The following is a 16635-nucleotide window of genomic DNA, read 5'->3' as shown; positions in this document are numbered from 1 at the left end:
TCATCCGCGGCAACCATCTAGATCTCATACCGCATGCCCGACGATTTCGTCGCGTGCGACAGATGAGTCATTACGAATTCTTTATCTTTCGAGCGCATGATTAGAAAATACAACGTCTCGTGCGTTTTTCGCTGGAAATTCGAGTCATCGTATCGGACTCGCCAAAGTGGAATTTTCCAGACGTTGTGGCGCGGCCGTGCTTAACTTCCGGTGGCGCCAGCGGCGACCGCTGTGTCGTCAAAGAGAATCGAGAAGAACGGAGAGAAAGAGGTGCGGTGTTGCGTGACTGGGTGCGAGCGATCGTGGCGCGTGTGTGTTTGTTGTGTTGTTAAGCGTAAACGAGTTTTACAAGATTCTCCGCGTCCTCCGCCTTTTCGAGTGATACGCGAACATAAGCGGACAAAACTAGGAAAAACGAACCGGGTGCGGAGTAATCGGAAGAAGCGAGGAAGAAAGAGTGAGAGCAAGAGAACGAGCGAAAGAGAGAGAGAGAGAGAGCGCGAGAGCGAGTGAGTGAGTGAGCAATAGAGCGAGGGTGATCAGCGGGGAAAACAGCAGTATCGCCGTTCGATTGATAAAGGGATCAGCTTTGTGACGAACAGAAGCCACACGATGTCGTCCTACATCCAGGTCGCCGAGGACGAGGGTGAGGAGCCGATCGAGTTGCCGACCGAGGATGATACCACGCTCCTGCTCACCACCCTGTCCGCCCAGTTTCCCGGCACTTGCGGCCTCAAATACCGCAACCCGGAGTCCCGTACGATGCGCGGCGTCCGACTGGTTGACGGCCGTCTGCATCCGCCCGAGAATGGCTGGGGCAAGGCGATCTACTTCTGCGTATTCCCTAAAGGTACAAAAATTACGCGTACATACACGCGCGTACCTCCCTCCCCTCCCCCTCCCGCCCCCCATCATCGCGGTATTTATAACGCGGCGGCGCTGTGCTCGTGGCGTCGACGTCGAGGCGACTCGAAGCCAACCGTTGTAGGATTCATGGGATCAGTGGACCACGGCGATGATGCTTTCGCAGCCACAGACGGGAGACAGTCAGGATACTGTACACGAATCTCTTAAGACTCTTCCTGGACCGTATCCGCTGTGGTGACTCCTGGAGCAGTTGGTCGATAGGAACAATTTTGGTCAAATTCCTTTATTTAAATGATTATAACACTAATGTCCATTTCTGCAAATGTAAATAACTTTAATCTCGGTTCAACTAACTCTTCGTCTTTTATTAATTTTAAGAATTGGAAAAAGATGGAGAGTAAGTTGAAGCAAGATTAAAATTAATCTATATAGATATAAGAAACAAATATTCTAAATTTTAATAAGTATTTATTTGAATAGTGTCAACTAAACGTTTACTTACAATAAATTAATTAAATCAAATATAATTTTTGTATCAAATAAATATCTTTATATATTAATAAATATTTGACACTTTTCAAACAAATGAGAGAGAGATTTATTAAAAAATTTTTTTTTTCTATATATAGTAAAGTAGGAATTGGCGTCAAAGCAGATCTTGCTTACACACAGAAAAATGCATACTGTACACAAATAATAATTACTTGTTTCAAATATTTAAAAAATTTATATATTTGCAAATCTATTATAAGGTTGTCACAAGTATCAAATTTAATCAAAATATATTCTAAATCCTAGTAAGTTTCAACTTTAAGATTATTAAATTAAAACAAATTCGACGTACTTATATTTATTATTATATAAAGTCGCTTCTTCGATAAACTATAATATTTTTTTAATGAAAATAAATTCTTGTGTTTCGAGTTTTTCTAAAATTTATAATGGCCTAGTTTACACCCTACGTTTAGGCCGCCACCTATACTCTAAATCTAACCTAAACATGACAGGTCGCGACGGTGTAAACAGTTATAATCTCGCTTAGGTGAGGGATTTTTTTCAAGATCCCTGACCTCTCTTAAGGTCTGTTTTTTATTGCCGCACTTTCTGAACTAGTACACACAGTGTAATAAGTTGAAGTGAAACAAATATACGTTTGTTTCACTTTAACTTATTGCACTGGTTCAGAGTGCAGCAATAAAAAACAGACCTTTAGGCTGCACCTACCTAGCTTTAACGTAAATTTAAAATGTAAACACAGGCAGACGACCTAAAGGTGTAAAGTGTACTAAGAAACTAATAGACTCTATTTCATGTTTTGTAATGTGCAATAAGCTGTGTACGTAGAAGTGGATTTTATATTATAGGTATATATTGGGGTAAACGCTCTGTTCGAGACCTGTCTTAGGTGGGGTAAAGGTCAGGGTATAAGTCAGGTCGTTGGGTGTAAACTAGGCCAGTAATATGTTTTAAGAATAAATATTTTATATATATATATATATATACCTATATATCTCAAGAAAATATTTTTGTTTAAGAACGTTACTTAAAAGAACGAAAATAAATTGAGTAATCATAAATTGAATTATTTTAGCAAAATTTTTTTTTTAGTAATGTATGCAGTAGAATATTTTTCTGTGTATAATATGTGCAAATTTCCTTTATTTAACTTATAGTTTTGAGGCTTTCACAGGTACTTTCTATAAACTATGCAGATTATCTCCGTGTCTATATAGATCCATTGTTAAGCTGCGTATATATCCAGCCAACGAACATCGAACGCGAATGTTCGAACATTCGTGTTTGTATCTGTGAGCAGAGTTTATTCTTTTTCTTGCACCGAATACTAGCATTCAATCAGATTCGATGTTTGTTGCACATAAACAATTAAACTTTTACGACTTTTATATAACAAATAACAATACAAAGGGTTGAATCCATAGATGTTGCTCAAGATTCAAGATGATCTTAAGCTAATGCTTGAGATGTCATGAACCAATCAGAGGCCGATATTCACAGTCGGTTCTTATTTCAAGACTGTCTTAAGTAATGTCTTAAGACACTAATGCGCCCCTTTGGCCGGTATTTACAGTCGGTTCTTATTTTAAGACCCTCTTAAGTAATGTCTTAAGTCGTTAATGCGGCCCTCTGATTGATTCTCTCATGACATATTAAGACTGTACTTAAGACAGTCTTAAATATAAGATGTGACTATGAATACCAGCCTCTGATTGGTTTGTGACTTCTTAAGACCGTACTTAAGATGGTCTTGAAATAAGACTCGACTATGAATACGGCTACAGAGCCGTATTAGCATCTTAAGACATTACTTGAAATTGTCTTGAGATTAAGAACGGACTATGGATTTCGACCAAACTTTTACGTTCGCTATCCGATATTCGTTCGCTAAGTATATACATAGCTTTAGATTGCCAACGTTTCGTGAACATTGCAGTTTACTTAATCAGGGTGAGTAGCAGCCTGATACATAATTAGCCTGATAATTTATATCTTATAATTGGTGTTATAACGATAAACTTTTTAAGATTGACTGTATTCAGATCAGAAAGATATGAGAACCTGCAACTAATTAATAGGTTTGATGAAAAGCTTTGTCATACGTCACATGGGTATTAATCTCGGGCTATTCCTCTCCCTGATGAAGTGAACTGCACTATTCATAAAACGTTGACATTCTGCCAATGGTTGTGTTCAGCAGAAATTAATTTATTAGTAAGCACTCAGTGATTTCTCAATATTGGTTCTTGCCTTTAGTTCTTCGCTGGATCTGTGCAAAAACCAATTATATTAAAAAATCACTGAGCAGTTTTATTTGCTAAACGCAGTCAATTAATCTAAATATGAAAATAACGCGAAACGTATAGCTTCTTTATTCAACTTATCACTTAATTCAGATACAATCTTGTAGTATTAGACCTGTTCTTTTTAACTGGATTTCTATACGGTTTATCTTTTTTTTCTCTAATGTGGAGAGAAAAGAAAGAAAGATGAACTGTGTAAGAAGTTCAACTTAAAAAAAATCATTGTGTTTAATACGGATAGAATTATTCAGAGTCTCTTTTAAAGCATGGAAGAAAAGATCAAAGATTATTGAGGAGAATGAATTGCAATTCGAAATCTGCCGATTAACTTATAGACGCCAATAAAGTTAGTCAGAGTTTGGCCCAAGTTCTCCTGAAATCCTATTTAAATCAATTATTTCTTTAATCATATTCATCATGTTTAATGGGACGCTGGATCATTTTAGAGATACTTCTATATGTATGTCTTCTTTAATAAACCTTCTTTAATTTGTCTACTTTATAATGAATGTCAGCTAAATGGAATAATGTTCTCATGGTCCATAAGAGTACTGCAATCAGCTGCTGAAATTAGCTTCGTTGTTGACGAATATTAGAATTAATGTGTAACTCGAAGATCTTTAAGTTACTTTTCTTTTTTTTCTTTCTTCATCTTTTTTTACTTTTTTCTCTATAATTTACGAGTCGGTTAGACGTGAACGTCTATTGTGTCTTTTCAGAGAACAAACGTAAATCTGATGACAATTTGGAAAATTCCACAGCTAAGACTAAAAGAATGGAAACGAAGTTGCGTTGTACTGACTTGATTGTACTTGGTTTACCATGGAAAACAACCGAACAGAATTTGCGCGAATATTTCGAAACGTTTGGTGAAGTTTTGATGGCACAGGTAAGTCTCCGCGTTTACTGAAGTTTGCGCTTAGACATGGAAACTAACACGAAGAAATCTTGCATTTACACTAATAATGTTTTTAAGTCTACTAATCCATTAGATAAATAAGAGAGTTATATTATTATAACTCTTTAAGTACAATAGAAATATATTTTTAAAACAATGATAATAACTAAATTGGAATAAATTAATAAATAATAATAGTAGTAATGAACAGTAATAAATAAACTTAATTAGATAAACGTTTATATGTGTTATATACTGGTAATGTACTTCTGATAAGTACAAATAATAAAATGCAGAATATTTTATTCATATAAGTAAAATGTTGTACATTCTGACTATGAAAGATCACTTTTGCCGTAGGTAAAAAAAGATGCAAAATCCGGTCAAAGCAAAGGATTTGGCTTTATTCGATTTGGAAGTTATGAATCGCAATTGAGATGCCTTGCTCAACGTCATATGATAGATGGCAGATGGTGCGATGTCAAGGTTCCTAACAGTAAGGTAAGAACATAACTCATATACTTGCAAATCCTATGATTCTTTCTGCTACTTTTTTATCGCTTTCTTGAATGTATAAGGAAATCTTAAAGGCGTTAAATCGGTAATGCACATTTAAGACACTTAGGAGTGACTAAATCATTTCAAAAGCAATAGGAAATATCTAAAGAAAATTTCATATTTTTGCCAGAAATTGCAAAATATTGCAGTGTACACTTTTCTAACATCTTTATTGAGTTATCTATTAATAAAATTCACATATTCTGTTATTGAAGACATTACTTTATATCATTGAATAATAAAAGATACGACACAGCATTAATGTTAATAATCAATTATTGATCATATATTACGTTTAATGTTTCAAAATAATTTAAAAATAACAGTATACAAATATTAAATGATACAAGAATTCAGATTTATTTATATATATTGTGTGTTATTAAATAGACGCTTTATATTGTTTCTGAAATGATATATTCTCTCTCTTTTAAGTACACTTGCCTTCAATCTGTACATATTTTCGAAAAAAAAGTTATATAGCAAAATTTATAATTAAGTTACTATAATATCACATTTTATAGCTTTAGCAAGATTATCTCTTCTTTATCTTATAAATCAAATTTGATCTAATTAAGTGTATGATTATTATATATCGATTTTATTTATTATTATTTTATTTTATTTTTATTAATTTCATTATTATTATTTTCATTAATTGATTTTCCCGTTGCCTATATTTTGTAATTGGACATATAAACATGCAAACTGCATTAATTTTATCTTTATTTTGTTGACTGATAAATGCTAACTTGTTTTTAAAATTGTTTCTTCCATGTTAAGGCTCCTGAGTAGTCAGCATGCGATTCAAAAGCAGTCGGCGGCCTAGCGAAATGTGGCAAAATCGGTAGCCACACACACACAAGCACGAGCCCATGTACATGTGCTCTCGGTGCGCTGAAAACGAGCACATGTACATGAGCTCGTGCTTGTGTGTGTTACAGCGCCTCGCCACGATAAATGGCTGAACTTATAGTTACGAAAGTACTAAAAATGGGCAGAAACTATAGTTATCCTTAAGCTTTATACGTAAAAGCGTATATTTCATTCATTTCAACAGTTGTTCAAACCGTGTGTTTCTGCCCGAAATTAGGCTCACTTTACCTGCCTTTTACGACCATTTACTGACTATTAAGGGAGAAAAAGACTATTTTTGCACATTTTTAGAGGTATTTTAAAGCAATCTCATTATTTAGATTTATCCAAATTGTCTTTATTTATAAATGGCTTGTAGCATAAATTTACGTGTCATTCCTCGCTTCTGACGTCACGATTCCAACATGGCCGCCGCAACTACTCAGGGGAGCTTTAATATTACAAGAGAACCACACGAAGTGTTACATTCTGATATTAATGAAACTTTGTATACATATAGGTTACATGAAAAGATAAATTTAGAAAATATTTGTTGTGCGGCGGAAAAACAGTTCGAAGAATAAAATCACTTCCTTATAAGTAACGCGAGTTTTAGCTTTTTTCGTTGTTCTTAAAAGCTATTCGACATATCAAAAAATGTTTTATACAAAATTTTTACAATAAAATTGCCTTTGATCAGCCACGTCAATAATATTTTTTAAAAATAAAAAAATTCTTTTTTAATTAAAAAAATGGTTTATTAAAAATATTATTGACGTAAATAAATAGAGGTAATTTTATTGTAAAGCTTTTATATAAAACATTTTTTGATATTTCGAATAGTTTTCGAGATATAACGGAAAAAACTGAAAACCGCTTTATCACATAAGAGGTGATTTCACCTCTTCAAACCATTCTTCCGCCGCAACAGACATTTTCTAAATTTATCTTTTTATATAATCTATGTATACAAAGTTTCATTAAAATCAGAATTTATCATTTCGTGTGGTTGCCTTGTTAAAGAGAAAAATTTTTTTAATTAAAAAACACTTGAGATAGAATAGAAAGTAATATCTAACTTTCTAATATATCGGGTGTCTGACACCCGTACACCCTTTTATTTCGGAAACAGCATTTTAGAAAAAATGTTTCAGACAAAAGTTGTATGGTTTCAAAGTATACATAAGATGGTGTCATTGGTTTGACCTTGAACAGTCGTTTGAAAGTCATATGAAGGTCACGTTGATTTTTCTAAATGATACACTCTATTTTTCATTGCACTTGTAGCTTATCTCGAGAGCTTTCCAAAACACTATAATCAATTATTTTTTTTATTAAGAACTTTCTGAGTTATAAGACTTGAAAATTTCAACGTTTTGACAAAAAAATACAAAATATCTTGTAAAACAATAATCTCCACAATTCCGTTAACTTTCCGCTTCTATTCTAAATAATTTTTTAAATATTATATCTAACGTTTATAGTTAAATGCGTTCAAAACTGCACTTTAAACGATTTTTCAAAAATAATTAAAATTAATATTTTATTCAGTAATTTTATTTAATCGCTCTTTTTCATCATAACTACATTCTTTTTTTCCAATACTAATTTCTTATTTTTTATTGGCTTGAGTTTGCCTCTAAAATTTTATTATGCTACTAAGCTTCTTTTGCGTTTTTAATAATATAAGCTAGCTTTCTTGCAATACCTGATTCTAAATGTAAAAATTTTTTAAATATTTTATCATGTTGAAATTTTTATATATTTTATATTGGTCATGGAAATTTCCCATTTTTATCTGGAAAACCTAGAAAAGTCATGGAACTTTTTAATTTATTTTCTGTGGCAACCCTGGCTCTGTTTCCGTGATAAAAGGTGTACGGGTGGTCTCAGACACCCAGTATAAGGCAAATTTTTTTTCATTTCGATTGCTGTAAAAATCTTTATGTATTTTTATATTCTAAGATATGTACAGATATGAACACACGTGTAATATTTCAAGTAAAAAATGAAATGTCGGGTGAGAGACAATCGGCTAAAATTGATAAGAGCTTACAACTGTGGATATGGATAATATCTTATCTTTCTGTCTATTTCCATTTTATCATATAATGCTTTAAGCGAATATTTTCTCATATTCTTTGAATATGTTATTTTTATGTATATGAGACGTATTTCGCTATGTGGTATAAATAGGTGAATGTGCGAACGGCTATAAGTGGTGGAATTATACAGAAAGAATGCAAAATGTCTGTATGTACGAATGTATGTTTATACGAGTGGTGCGTGAGCCGTGGAGAGAGCGACGTTAACGGTATGCTTGCGTGAACATGTAAATAATATAGTATGTTTGTGTCTCTAAAACGGTATGAGATCTCTTTAAGAGAGTGATTAATAGTCCTGTGTCAGAGGCATTGCAATGGAGAGAGAAATGATTCGATAAAAACGTATCCAACTTAACAAACCTTAACGTGTCGTGTGTTATCTTTCTCAAGATTTCTTAAAAGTGATCGAAGCTTTCGCAAGCCTCGATCACCTCAAATAAGAAAAAGAATCCTCATACTACCTATCTCGAAATATCTTTACGCTGATAAAAATTAAAATAATCGCTAAATTGCGTTAACATCTCGAGTACGCGTGAATGAGAATATTATGAGGAATGTGTCGCGCATTGAGAGAGCGTAATTGAAGGAAAAGATCGATATTTTCACGTTTTTGAGCGCGCGTATCTTCCTGGATATATCAAATATTGTAACGGGTATGACTTTGTGTGTTGAAGTATGTAAATGCAGGACCTCGCAATCGCGTATGTGGAGTATGTCTCATGTCTATTTCTACCAATATAATTTAATTTTAATCTCAGTTTAATTTACTCTTTTTGATTTTTAGAACTAGAAGAAGATAAAAAGCAAGTTAAACCGAGATTAAAGTTAATCTACATTGGTAGAAATGGACATCAGCCGTGAACCAATTTCTTAGACCCGAGAATCTCTTCGCGCGAGCTACCGTGATACGGGAACGATGCTTCTGACCAATTTTGCGAGATCCGCGATGCGTCGTTACGATACGAATAACGCTTTAAAGTCTCTCCAGAACGTGTGAGGTCACGTGGAAAAGATCTTGGCGAGGCGATTCTAGGAAGAATGCGTAATCATGAATGAAAAAACTCGCGAATGAATGGTGTAATAGCTCATGATGTCGTGTTATGTTTCGCGGAATAGATTCTGCGCTGCGAAATCGTTTACGTTCGCGTGTTCCACCGGCGGGGTATCAACACAGTATTCGAATACTGTAAAATGGAATAATTTTTACTCAAAATCGAGATAACTTTGATCCAAATTTTGATAATGCCCAAATAGCATATGTCAAAACCAAAACATAGACCGGTAGTTATGGTTGGTTCTTATTTCAAGACTATTTTAAGCTAATATGTTAATATAATACGTTAATATCTTAAGATGCTTACATGTGACTGTCTTGTTTATGATAATATAATAATACAATATAATAAAACTGTACTTATATAATCGGTCTTAATAAATATAACGGTCTAACATTCTACAATAAACCGTTACTTAAGCCCAAGTCTTAAATCATAAGAAATTGATCAGTCGAATGTGAAAAAACTCGATTATAAGCCCGATATTCATAGTCTGTTTTTATTTTAAGACTGAAGTAATGTTTTAAAATGCGTGTCTTTGATTGGTTCATGACATCTTAAGACTGTACTTAAGACAGTCTTAAATATAAGAATCAACTATGAATGATCAATTTCTAAATGGCTTTCTACAATAAGCCGTTAGTCATCGCTCATATCATACTAGAAGTAAGTCAGAATTATAAGTTATCAATCTTAGGGAACTTATATCTAAAATAAATCGTATTAGATCGTTACGTTATAATAGTTTAACCAATCAAAAGGAATGTAGTTCTCAGAACAAATAATATATGATTGGCTAGTCATAACGTAATCTAAATTTTAAATTGTAAGAAATGGAATTTGGTCATCTCCACGCAGTCATTGATTATCACTTATTGTTGCCTTATAACACACTGCTGGCTCGCTTACAATTCGCTCTTGACTTCTGATCTATTAACAGCTTATTGTAGGAAGCCTATAAGAATCGACTATGAATACTGCCATATAATCTACTACCATAAGACATCTTAAACATCTTTATGTTTTGAGACGTCTTATATGTTGATCAGACATTCGTGCTGTCTAGACATTTTTTTTTATTTGGGTCAAAGTTATCTCGACTAGGCCAAATTACCTCATTTTACGGTAAATAATTTGAGATGTGTGCCGCGTTGTTACGGAGCGTTGAGCGGAGCGAATGCGTATGTATGCTTCAGCATTACGATCAAGTCTGTATGTGATTGTCGAGGGCTGGTGTAATCTGGTTGCAGAATATTGATGGATTAATGATGGCACGTCAGTATGATACGGGTAAGCACGGTAACGAGTGCTACCGACCTATACCGGTGCACACACCGAGTAGTCGCCGAGTGCCGGCGTCGAAGCCGTACGTAGCCAACGTAAACTCGTCATCCGAGGCCACTGCTCCACCCCCGAGCGCGCCACCCCCGAGATACGACTCGGAGTATGATTACAAAACCACTCACTACCCGTCGTATCCCCCGAATTATCCTTACGACGATAACAAGTACAAGTATGAAGGCGGTAGCGGCGGCGGTGGCGGTGGTGGCGGTGGCGGTCAACAGCAGGCCGCCTACAACTCCTACAACGAGAAGCCAACCTACGCCGGCTACGAGGACCCCGCCGCCTATGATTCTCGTGGCTACATGCCGCCACCGCATGCAAACGTCGCCGCGGCGCCTACTAATCCCCCATATCCCTCCGATGCGGAATATGGATCGCGGTACTACAGCGAGGGACGTGCCGTCTATCCAGCCGACAATTGTCCGGAGCAGTACGACAAGGGCAGGTATAGCAATTACGGGTACGACCAAAGGTGCTACTATGACCAGGCTGACGGCCGTTATGCCGTCGCTGCAGTTGACTGTAGGTACGAAGTGCGTTATTCAGACGGGAGACACCCAGACAGCCGGCATCTGCCAGTCGATCCTAGCCGCGAGGCGGATTGTCGATACGTAGACAGTCGTGAAATGGACAGACGGTACGTCGATGGTAGGGAACCAGTGGATGGCAGGTATGGGATTGACAACCGCGAGGTCGACAGCCGCTATGCCGCCACGTCAGACGGCCGCGACCTAGTCGACGGTAGATACGCTGATCCATCGAGATACCTGACGAAGGAGAACTATTATGATCGCTATTACAAGCACCGGCCATCGAGGGATCATCACGTCGCGGATACGTCAAGATACTGAAGAGGAAAATTATCGTAATTACAATCAATCATGTTTTAATGGGAATAGTAGACTGTATATGTGTCGACTCGTGACGACGATGATCTTTTCTCCCAAGATTCAGTGCACATTCCACGCATCTACAAGCGCATATTATACCACGCATCTACAAGCACTACGAATGTTGATATTATTGTTATGTATTGTTCGCAACGTGTTATTTTGGCGGATTTCTTTGATATGGATACAAATTCGTACATAAAATGCGTTGAAAATTTGTGTGAATGAATGTTGGAAAGTATTCAGTATGTGGATGCGCGGTTTATTAAAATCAGAAATATTTATTTTATATAATTTTATATAAATGCACGTAAAATATTGGTTATTTTAATTGAATGCTTATTAATGTTTAACATTTCACTTATCAAACACTTTTTTACCGCTGCGTTCATGTCACACACAAAAGGCAGTTAATATTTTTTATATAGAGAGACAAGAGACGAAATCTCTGATGATCAGTATTTTGCTGATTTTATTTTCTCTCGTGTTATTTTGAATTTTATTAATTTACATTATTGTTATAAAATATATTATAGAAGTTGATGACGAATTATTTTAGAAATACCGAAAATAATTAAAAGGATGCGTGGTATAATTTTTGAAAAATTATATAAATTTTTAATACATATATACTATATACATTATTGTATTTTGTTCAAGCATATGTCAAGCATACATGCATTTAATTTTATGATCTAAATTATCTGTATTGTGTATTTTAAAAATCGAAGTTTAAACATTTATTTAAGACAAGGGTATATATGTACTAGCATATTGTACAGATTATATAAATTCTTTTAGAAAATAATTGTAATAATTTTAGAAGATAGTATTTTTTTACACCAATTAATTCATCTCATTATTCTGTATATTAAATTGAAAAATTAATAAAATGTTTCATATTTTATATCAAGATTTGAATAAAATACAAGATCAATATGAAATATGAAATGTTTTTGTAATTATAAATAGTTTTTATATATAGAAACTGATTAAAGAAATGGGGTGTTAGGTATAGAAAAAATAAAATTTATTTCTGAAGTGGTATTATATGTAAAAAAAATCATATGATACATTTAAAAATATATCAAAGCATTTAATAAAAAAAATTGTTACATCATATTTCTTCTTCAAAATTATGAGGCTTTTATTGAAAATATTTCTCGAGAACACTGTACGCACAATAAAGAGATAATTTAGATCTTAAAAGTAAATAATCGATTAAGTTAACATCAAAGAAAAAGTATTTATATATATATATATATATATTCCCATTAATTCATGGTGTTTGTTAAATATAACAGATATGTTGTCTAATGGTAGAAATAATTAGTCTGAAATATAACTGTTCACATTTTATCAGATACGTACTTATTCAAATCAAGACAGTGTAATGTAGCATGAGATTCTCTACATTGTGAATATAAAGAAACAGACATTGTACAGATTGATGCATGGATTTCAAGTGGTCATAGTGCTTAAGTGTTCATTATATAACATATGTGGATTTACATATAAATCGAGCCAGCCGGCGTCTTTTCTTGAACCGACAGATATAAATATTTAAGAATTTTCTATATAAAACTTGACGTTTAGTGCAGATTAATTGCAATCGACGGAATGTTAGAGTACTAAGCCGGAAGCGAGAAGTTTCACACTGCGTCTCTACGGAACATTGATTGTGTGTAATATATGCATGTGATACACTCGATGTAAACCATAATGTATCTATGTTACGTATTGCCATTCTCTTGACGAACGCTACACGCCTTGCAGCGATTTCTACCGCCGCCGGTATTGTGAGTAATGTGCACTGTACGCAAGTTTTACTTGGATACCCGTGTAAACCTCGTACATATTTGATATAAAATTTTTTTAGGAAGGAATGATACAGCAAGTTCCCTGCAAGGTTTTCGTCGGCCGCTGCACAGAAGATCTAACCGCGGACGATCTACGAGAATATTTCTCCAAATTTGGCGAAGTCACGGACGTTTTCATCCCGAAACCCTTCCGCGCATTCTCGTTTGTCACTTTCTTAGATCCTGAGGTCGCTCAGTCGCTCTGTGGCGAAGATCATATTATCAAGGGTGTCTCGGTACACGTCTCGAATGCCGCGCCCAAGTCCGAGGGAAACAATAAAAATTTTAATAATCAAGTTAACTCGAACATGAGGGGCGGCAGGGGCGCGCCGGGACCCGTCGATAATAACGTCCAGGGCAATTATCAGGGTAACCGTTATATGGGCCATTCGGGCAACAATATGGGCCCGAATGGCTGGAATAATCCGGGGAATCGCGGTAATCTCGACATGCCGAATCTACAAGCCCTTGGTATCACCGGTCAAAACAACGGTGGTGGTGGTGGAGGCGGTATGTCGAATCCGCTGGCGATGGGTGGTCTGAATCTGTCTGCGTTGCCGGTCAATCCGGCATTGGTGGCCGCCGCTCTGAACCAGGCGTCCTGGGGTCTGATCGGTAATCTGCAGAACCAGGGAAACGACCAGGGTTATTCGAACCAGCCGGGCCCACCGGGCCAGCCGCCCTCCGGTAACAACAGTATTGGTAACAGCGGCAATTCTGGCTTTCTCAGCTGGATGAACCAAGGCGGTGGTGATGGCAATACTGGCAATCCCGGCACCGGCGGCCCCGGGCCGAATAACCCGAACGCGTCCCAGGGCGCCTGGCAGAATCACCCGGGTCAGCGCGACCAGAAGTCGAATACCTTTCTCAAGTACGAGTAAATTCAACCGGGGCCGTGGGTCTACTCGTAAAACCAAACGGATCCTCTATCCACGGGTCCCGATGCAACAACCATAACGAACGGTGGTAACTGATGAGGTCGATGGTTTCCAAAAGCTCATCGATCTCAGAAAAAGAAAAAGAGTTAGAGCCTATAGTACGTTGACGTTTTTTCTAATGTTTTGCACTAATCGCCGTGTATTATAATATTTCGAGACCTTACCCTCTCTTATTGGTTTGACAAATTAGCACAATTCCGTTCGTTTAGGTTTACAACAATTGAAAGGCGGATAGCTTCGATCATTCGAATATATGTGCGCGATTTTTGCGTCACTCTCTGGTGTGAGCGTCCGATGAATAGTGGCACGAATAAAATCAATACGTATGAACTTGATGTGTGAGCAGCTTAGCTGTACAATGATGAGATTGTACGATCGAATACATTTATTGCTTAGCATAATAATTGGTAAACGTGTAATTTACATGTACAAAGATACCTGATGAGATCTGAGTCCCAAGAAGACTTCAGCTACTTCATTTAGCCTGGATCTACAATAGATGTTTTAAGTCTTAAACCATAAGAAATGGATAAATCGTAGTGGGTTGTTCTCCTCGCATTCAACTGTAATTGGTCAATCTTTTACGATTTCAGGTTTAGAACACCTATTGTAAATCCGTATTTATTAAACCCAGTGAAATGTGTACCAAAATAGTCTTACTCAAAAAGAAATAACTGCCACACAGACACATGAAATCCTTCCGCATATTCTCATTTGTCATTTGCTTAGATTCCGAGATCGCCCAGTCGCTCTGCAGCGAAGATAATGTGTGTCACAGTACACTTTTTAAATCGCGACAAAGTCCAAGGAAACAATAAATATTTTAATAATCAAGTGAACTTGGATGAAGGGCTTGGAAACGATCACACAGGAAATAATTATAGCTACATACAATTGCATCTGCATCGTTTTTCCATTCTATTTAAGTATACATTTTCTCAACGAACAATTATTAAATTATTGAAAAATCGGAAATAGCTAAAGTCTTCCTTCGTCACAAATCTCTTTAATAGAGGGGGCTTTAGTAAATACTTACTTAATAGCATTTGTTGAGATATTCTGGCTTTCTCTATATAACCACATTTTTTTATTTAATTATAATTAAATTTTGTCTCGTCTACGTCAAAAATTTAATGTAGAAGGAGACTAGATTGATCACCTTAGTTACGAGAACTAAATTAGTTTGTAACTAAAGCGATCGATCTAATGGGTGCAATGTGGTAATAGATGGTACCCGTGAGACCAAAGCCAATTATATAATTTGTTATAACGAATCGAGAGCCGTGTCGAATTGCTAGACGTTGTTTGTAAAAAGCATAATGTAGTACAATGTATAACTTGCCATCGCGTTTTCAAGCTGTTTAGAATATTCCATTTTGCGCATTACTTTTTAACGACAGATCTCTTATTTATTTTAGAATCATAATTTTTCCTTGATATATTCGAGAGATCTAGATTTGCGAATTTTGCTGCTGCGGGAATAGACAGTTTCATTCGAATCAGGATACTTTGCTTAAAGCTCCGCAGTCATTTCTTATCTTCCTTATAACATCCTTTAGCAAAATGTTTGGGAAGCAACTTTATATTTAATAATTCTATATAATATATTCACCGTTAAACGAGTGAAATATCATTGCGTTGCTTTGAAGAAATCTCTTTCCAAATATTAAATAACAAATAAAATGAATAAATGTAAAATGTAATGAACTGAGATAGTAAGAATTATGAAGAAAAAGATACATTTTCATGTAGAGAAATAATTGGAATTAAAATCGAAAATTAGTATTTATCATTTTAGGCATTAAGTGAATCGAAATTTTTTTTGTGTGGTACCTTTGTTGAAACAACATCTTATTCTATTTTGCAGCATTCTTTATCTGCGAAAAAATTTCCAAAATGTTAAGATTTTTAGAAGGAGCGTACAAATTGCGAATGATATGATTGCCTGAGAGAGAGAGTGTATGTATGAGTCAGAATAGCTCGCAACACACCTAGAGAACACTTGATCGTAGCTATCCGTATTGTATATTATTATCGATTTGAACTTATGTTTCAAATATCTAAAATGTAACACATAAATAGCTTATTATGTGAGAATTTTACATTAGTGTGCAGGTGTGTCAAAATTATTGATCGATTGTGTGTGAAAGAAAATCGTTTGAATCGTTTGATCAGATTTTTCCATTTTAATTGAGTGATTTGAAGAAAACGAGAAGAGAACCTGTTTAGATGTCTTATATGTCTGTGTATAATGTGTCATAAGTTTTGAATGAAATATCCTTGATGAAAAGACTTTCGAACTGTTTCCTGATTGAACGATAATGAAAAAGATAGCTTTACTGGTCGAGAGTATTTATTTTTCAAAGAAAGAAAGAAAGAAAAAGAAAGAGTCATAGCACGAGGAAGGATGCAATTCACATCTCACAATTATAGTCAATAACTTTAAC

At 35.4% G+C, this 16635-nt stretch overlaps 1 protein-coding gene across 2 annotated transcripts; it reads left to right on the top strand.

Moving 5' to 3' along the window:
- The first annotated feature begins 220 nt into the window (after nucleotides 1-220).
- On the top strand, nucleotides 221-15805 carry TBPH (TAR DNA-binding protein-43 homolog). Of its 2 annotated transcripts, XM_018522769.1 has the most exons (5): nucleotides 221-850; nucleotides 4406-4575; nucleotides 4945-5085; nucleotides 10408-11366; nucleotides 13271-13337. In XM_018522769.1, the coding sequence occupies exons 1-4, from the start codon at nucleotides 613-615 to the stop codon at nucleotides 11350-11352; spliced, it is 1494 nt and encodes a 497-aa protein (XP_018378271.1). In that variant the 5' UTR covers nucleotides 221-612; the 3' UTR covers nucleotides 11353-11366; nucleotides 13271-13337. The 2 variants fall into 2 exon arrangements, with proteins under 2 accessions (XP_018378271.1, XP_018378272.1); XM_018522770.1 differs by lacking the exon at nucleotides 10408-11366 and having other exon boundaries at nucleotides 13271-15805.
- Nucleotides 15806-16635: the final 830 nt, after the last annotated feature.

Source organism: Trachymyrmex cornetzi, unplaced genomic scaffold (assembly GCF_001594075.2).
Source record: "Trachymyrmex cornetzi isolate Tcor2-1 unplaced genomic scaffold, Tcor1.1 scaffold138, whole genome shotgun sequence".
Classification (NCBI taxonomy): Eukaryota; Metazoa; Arthropoda; class Insecta; order Hymenoptera; family Formicidae; genus Trachymyrmex; species Trachymyrmex cornetzi.
This window is presented reverse-complemented; position numbering and strand designations above follow the sequence as displayed.

Excerpts from the sequence above, each read along its gene's own strand:
- TBPH (XM_018522769.1), top strand. The coding sequence starts at position 613 with ATGTCGTCCTACATCCAGGTCGCCGAGGACGAGGGTGAGGAGCCGATC. Across the intron at positions 851-4,405 it reads CTTCTGCGTATTCCCTAAAG|AGAACAAACGTAAATCTGAT; the intron begins GTACAAAAATTA and ends GTGTCTTTTCAG. Across the intron at positions 5,086-10,407 it reads TCAAGGTTCCTAACAGTAAG|AATATTGATGGATTAATGAT; the intron begins GTAAGAACATAA and ends ATCTGGTTGCAG.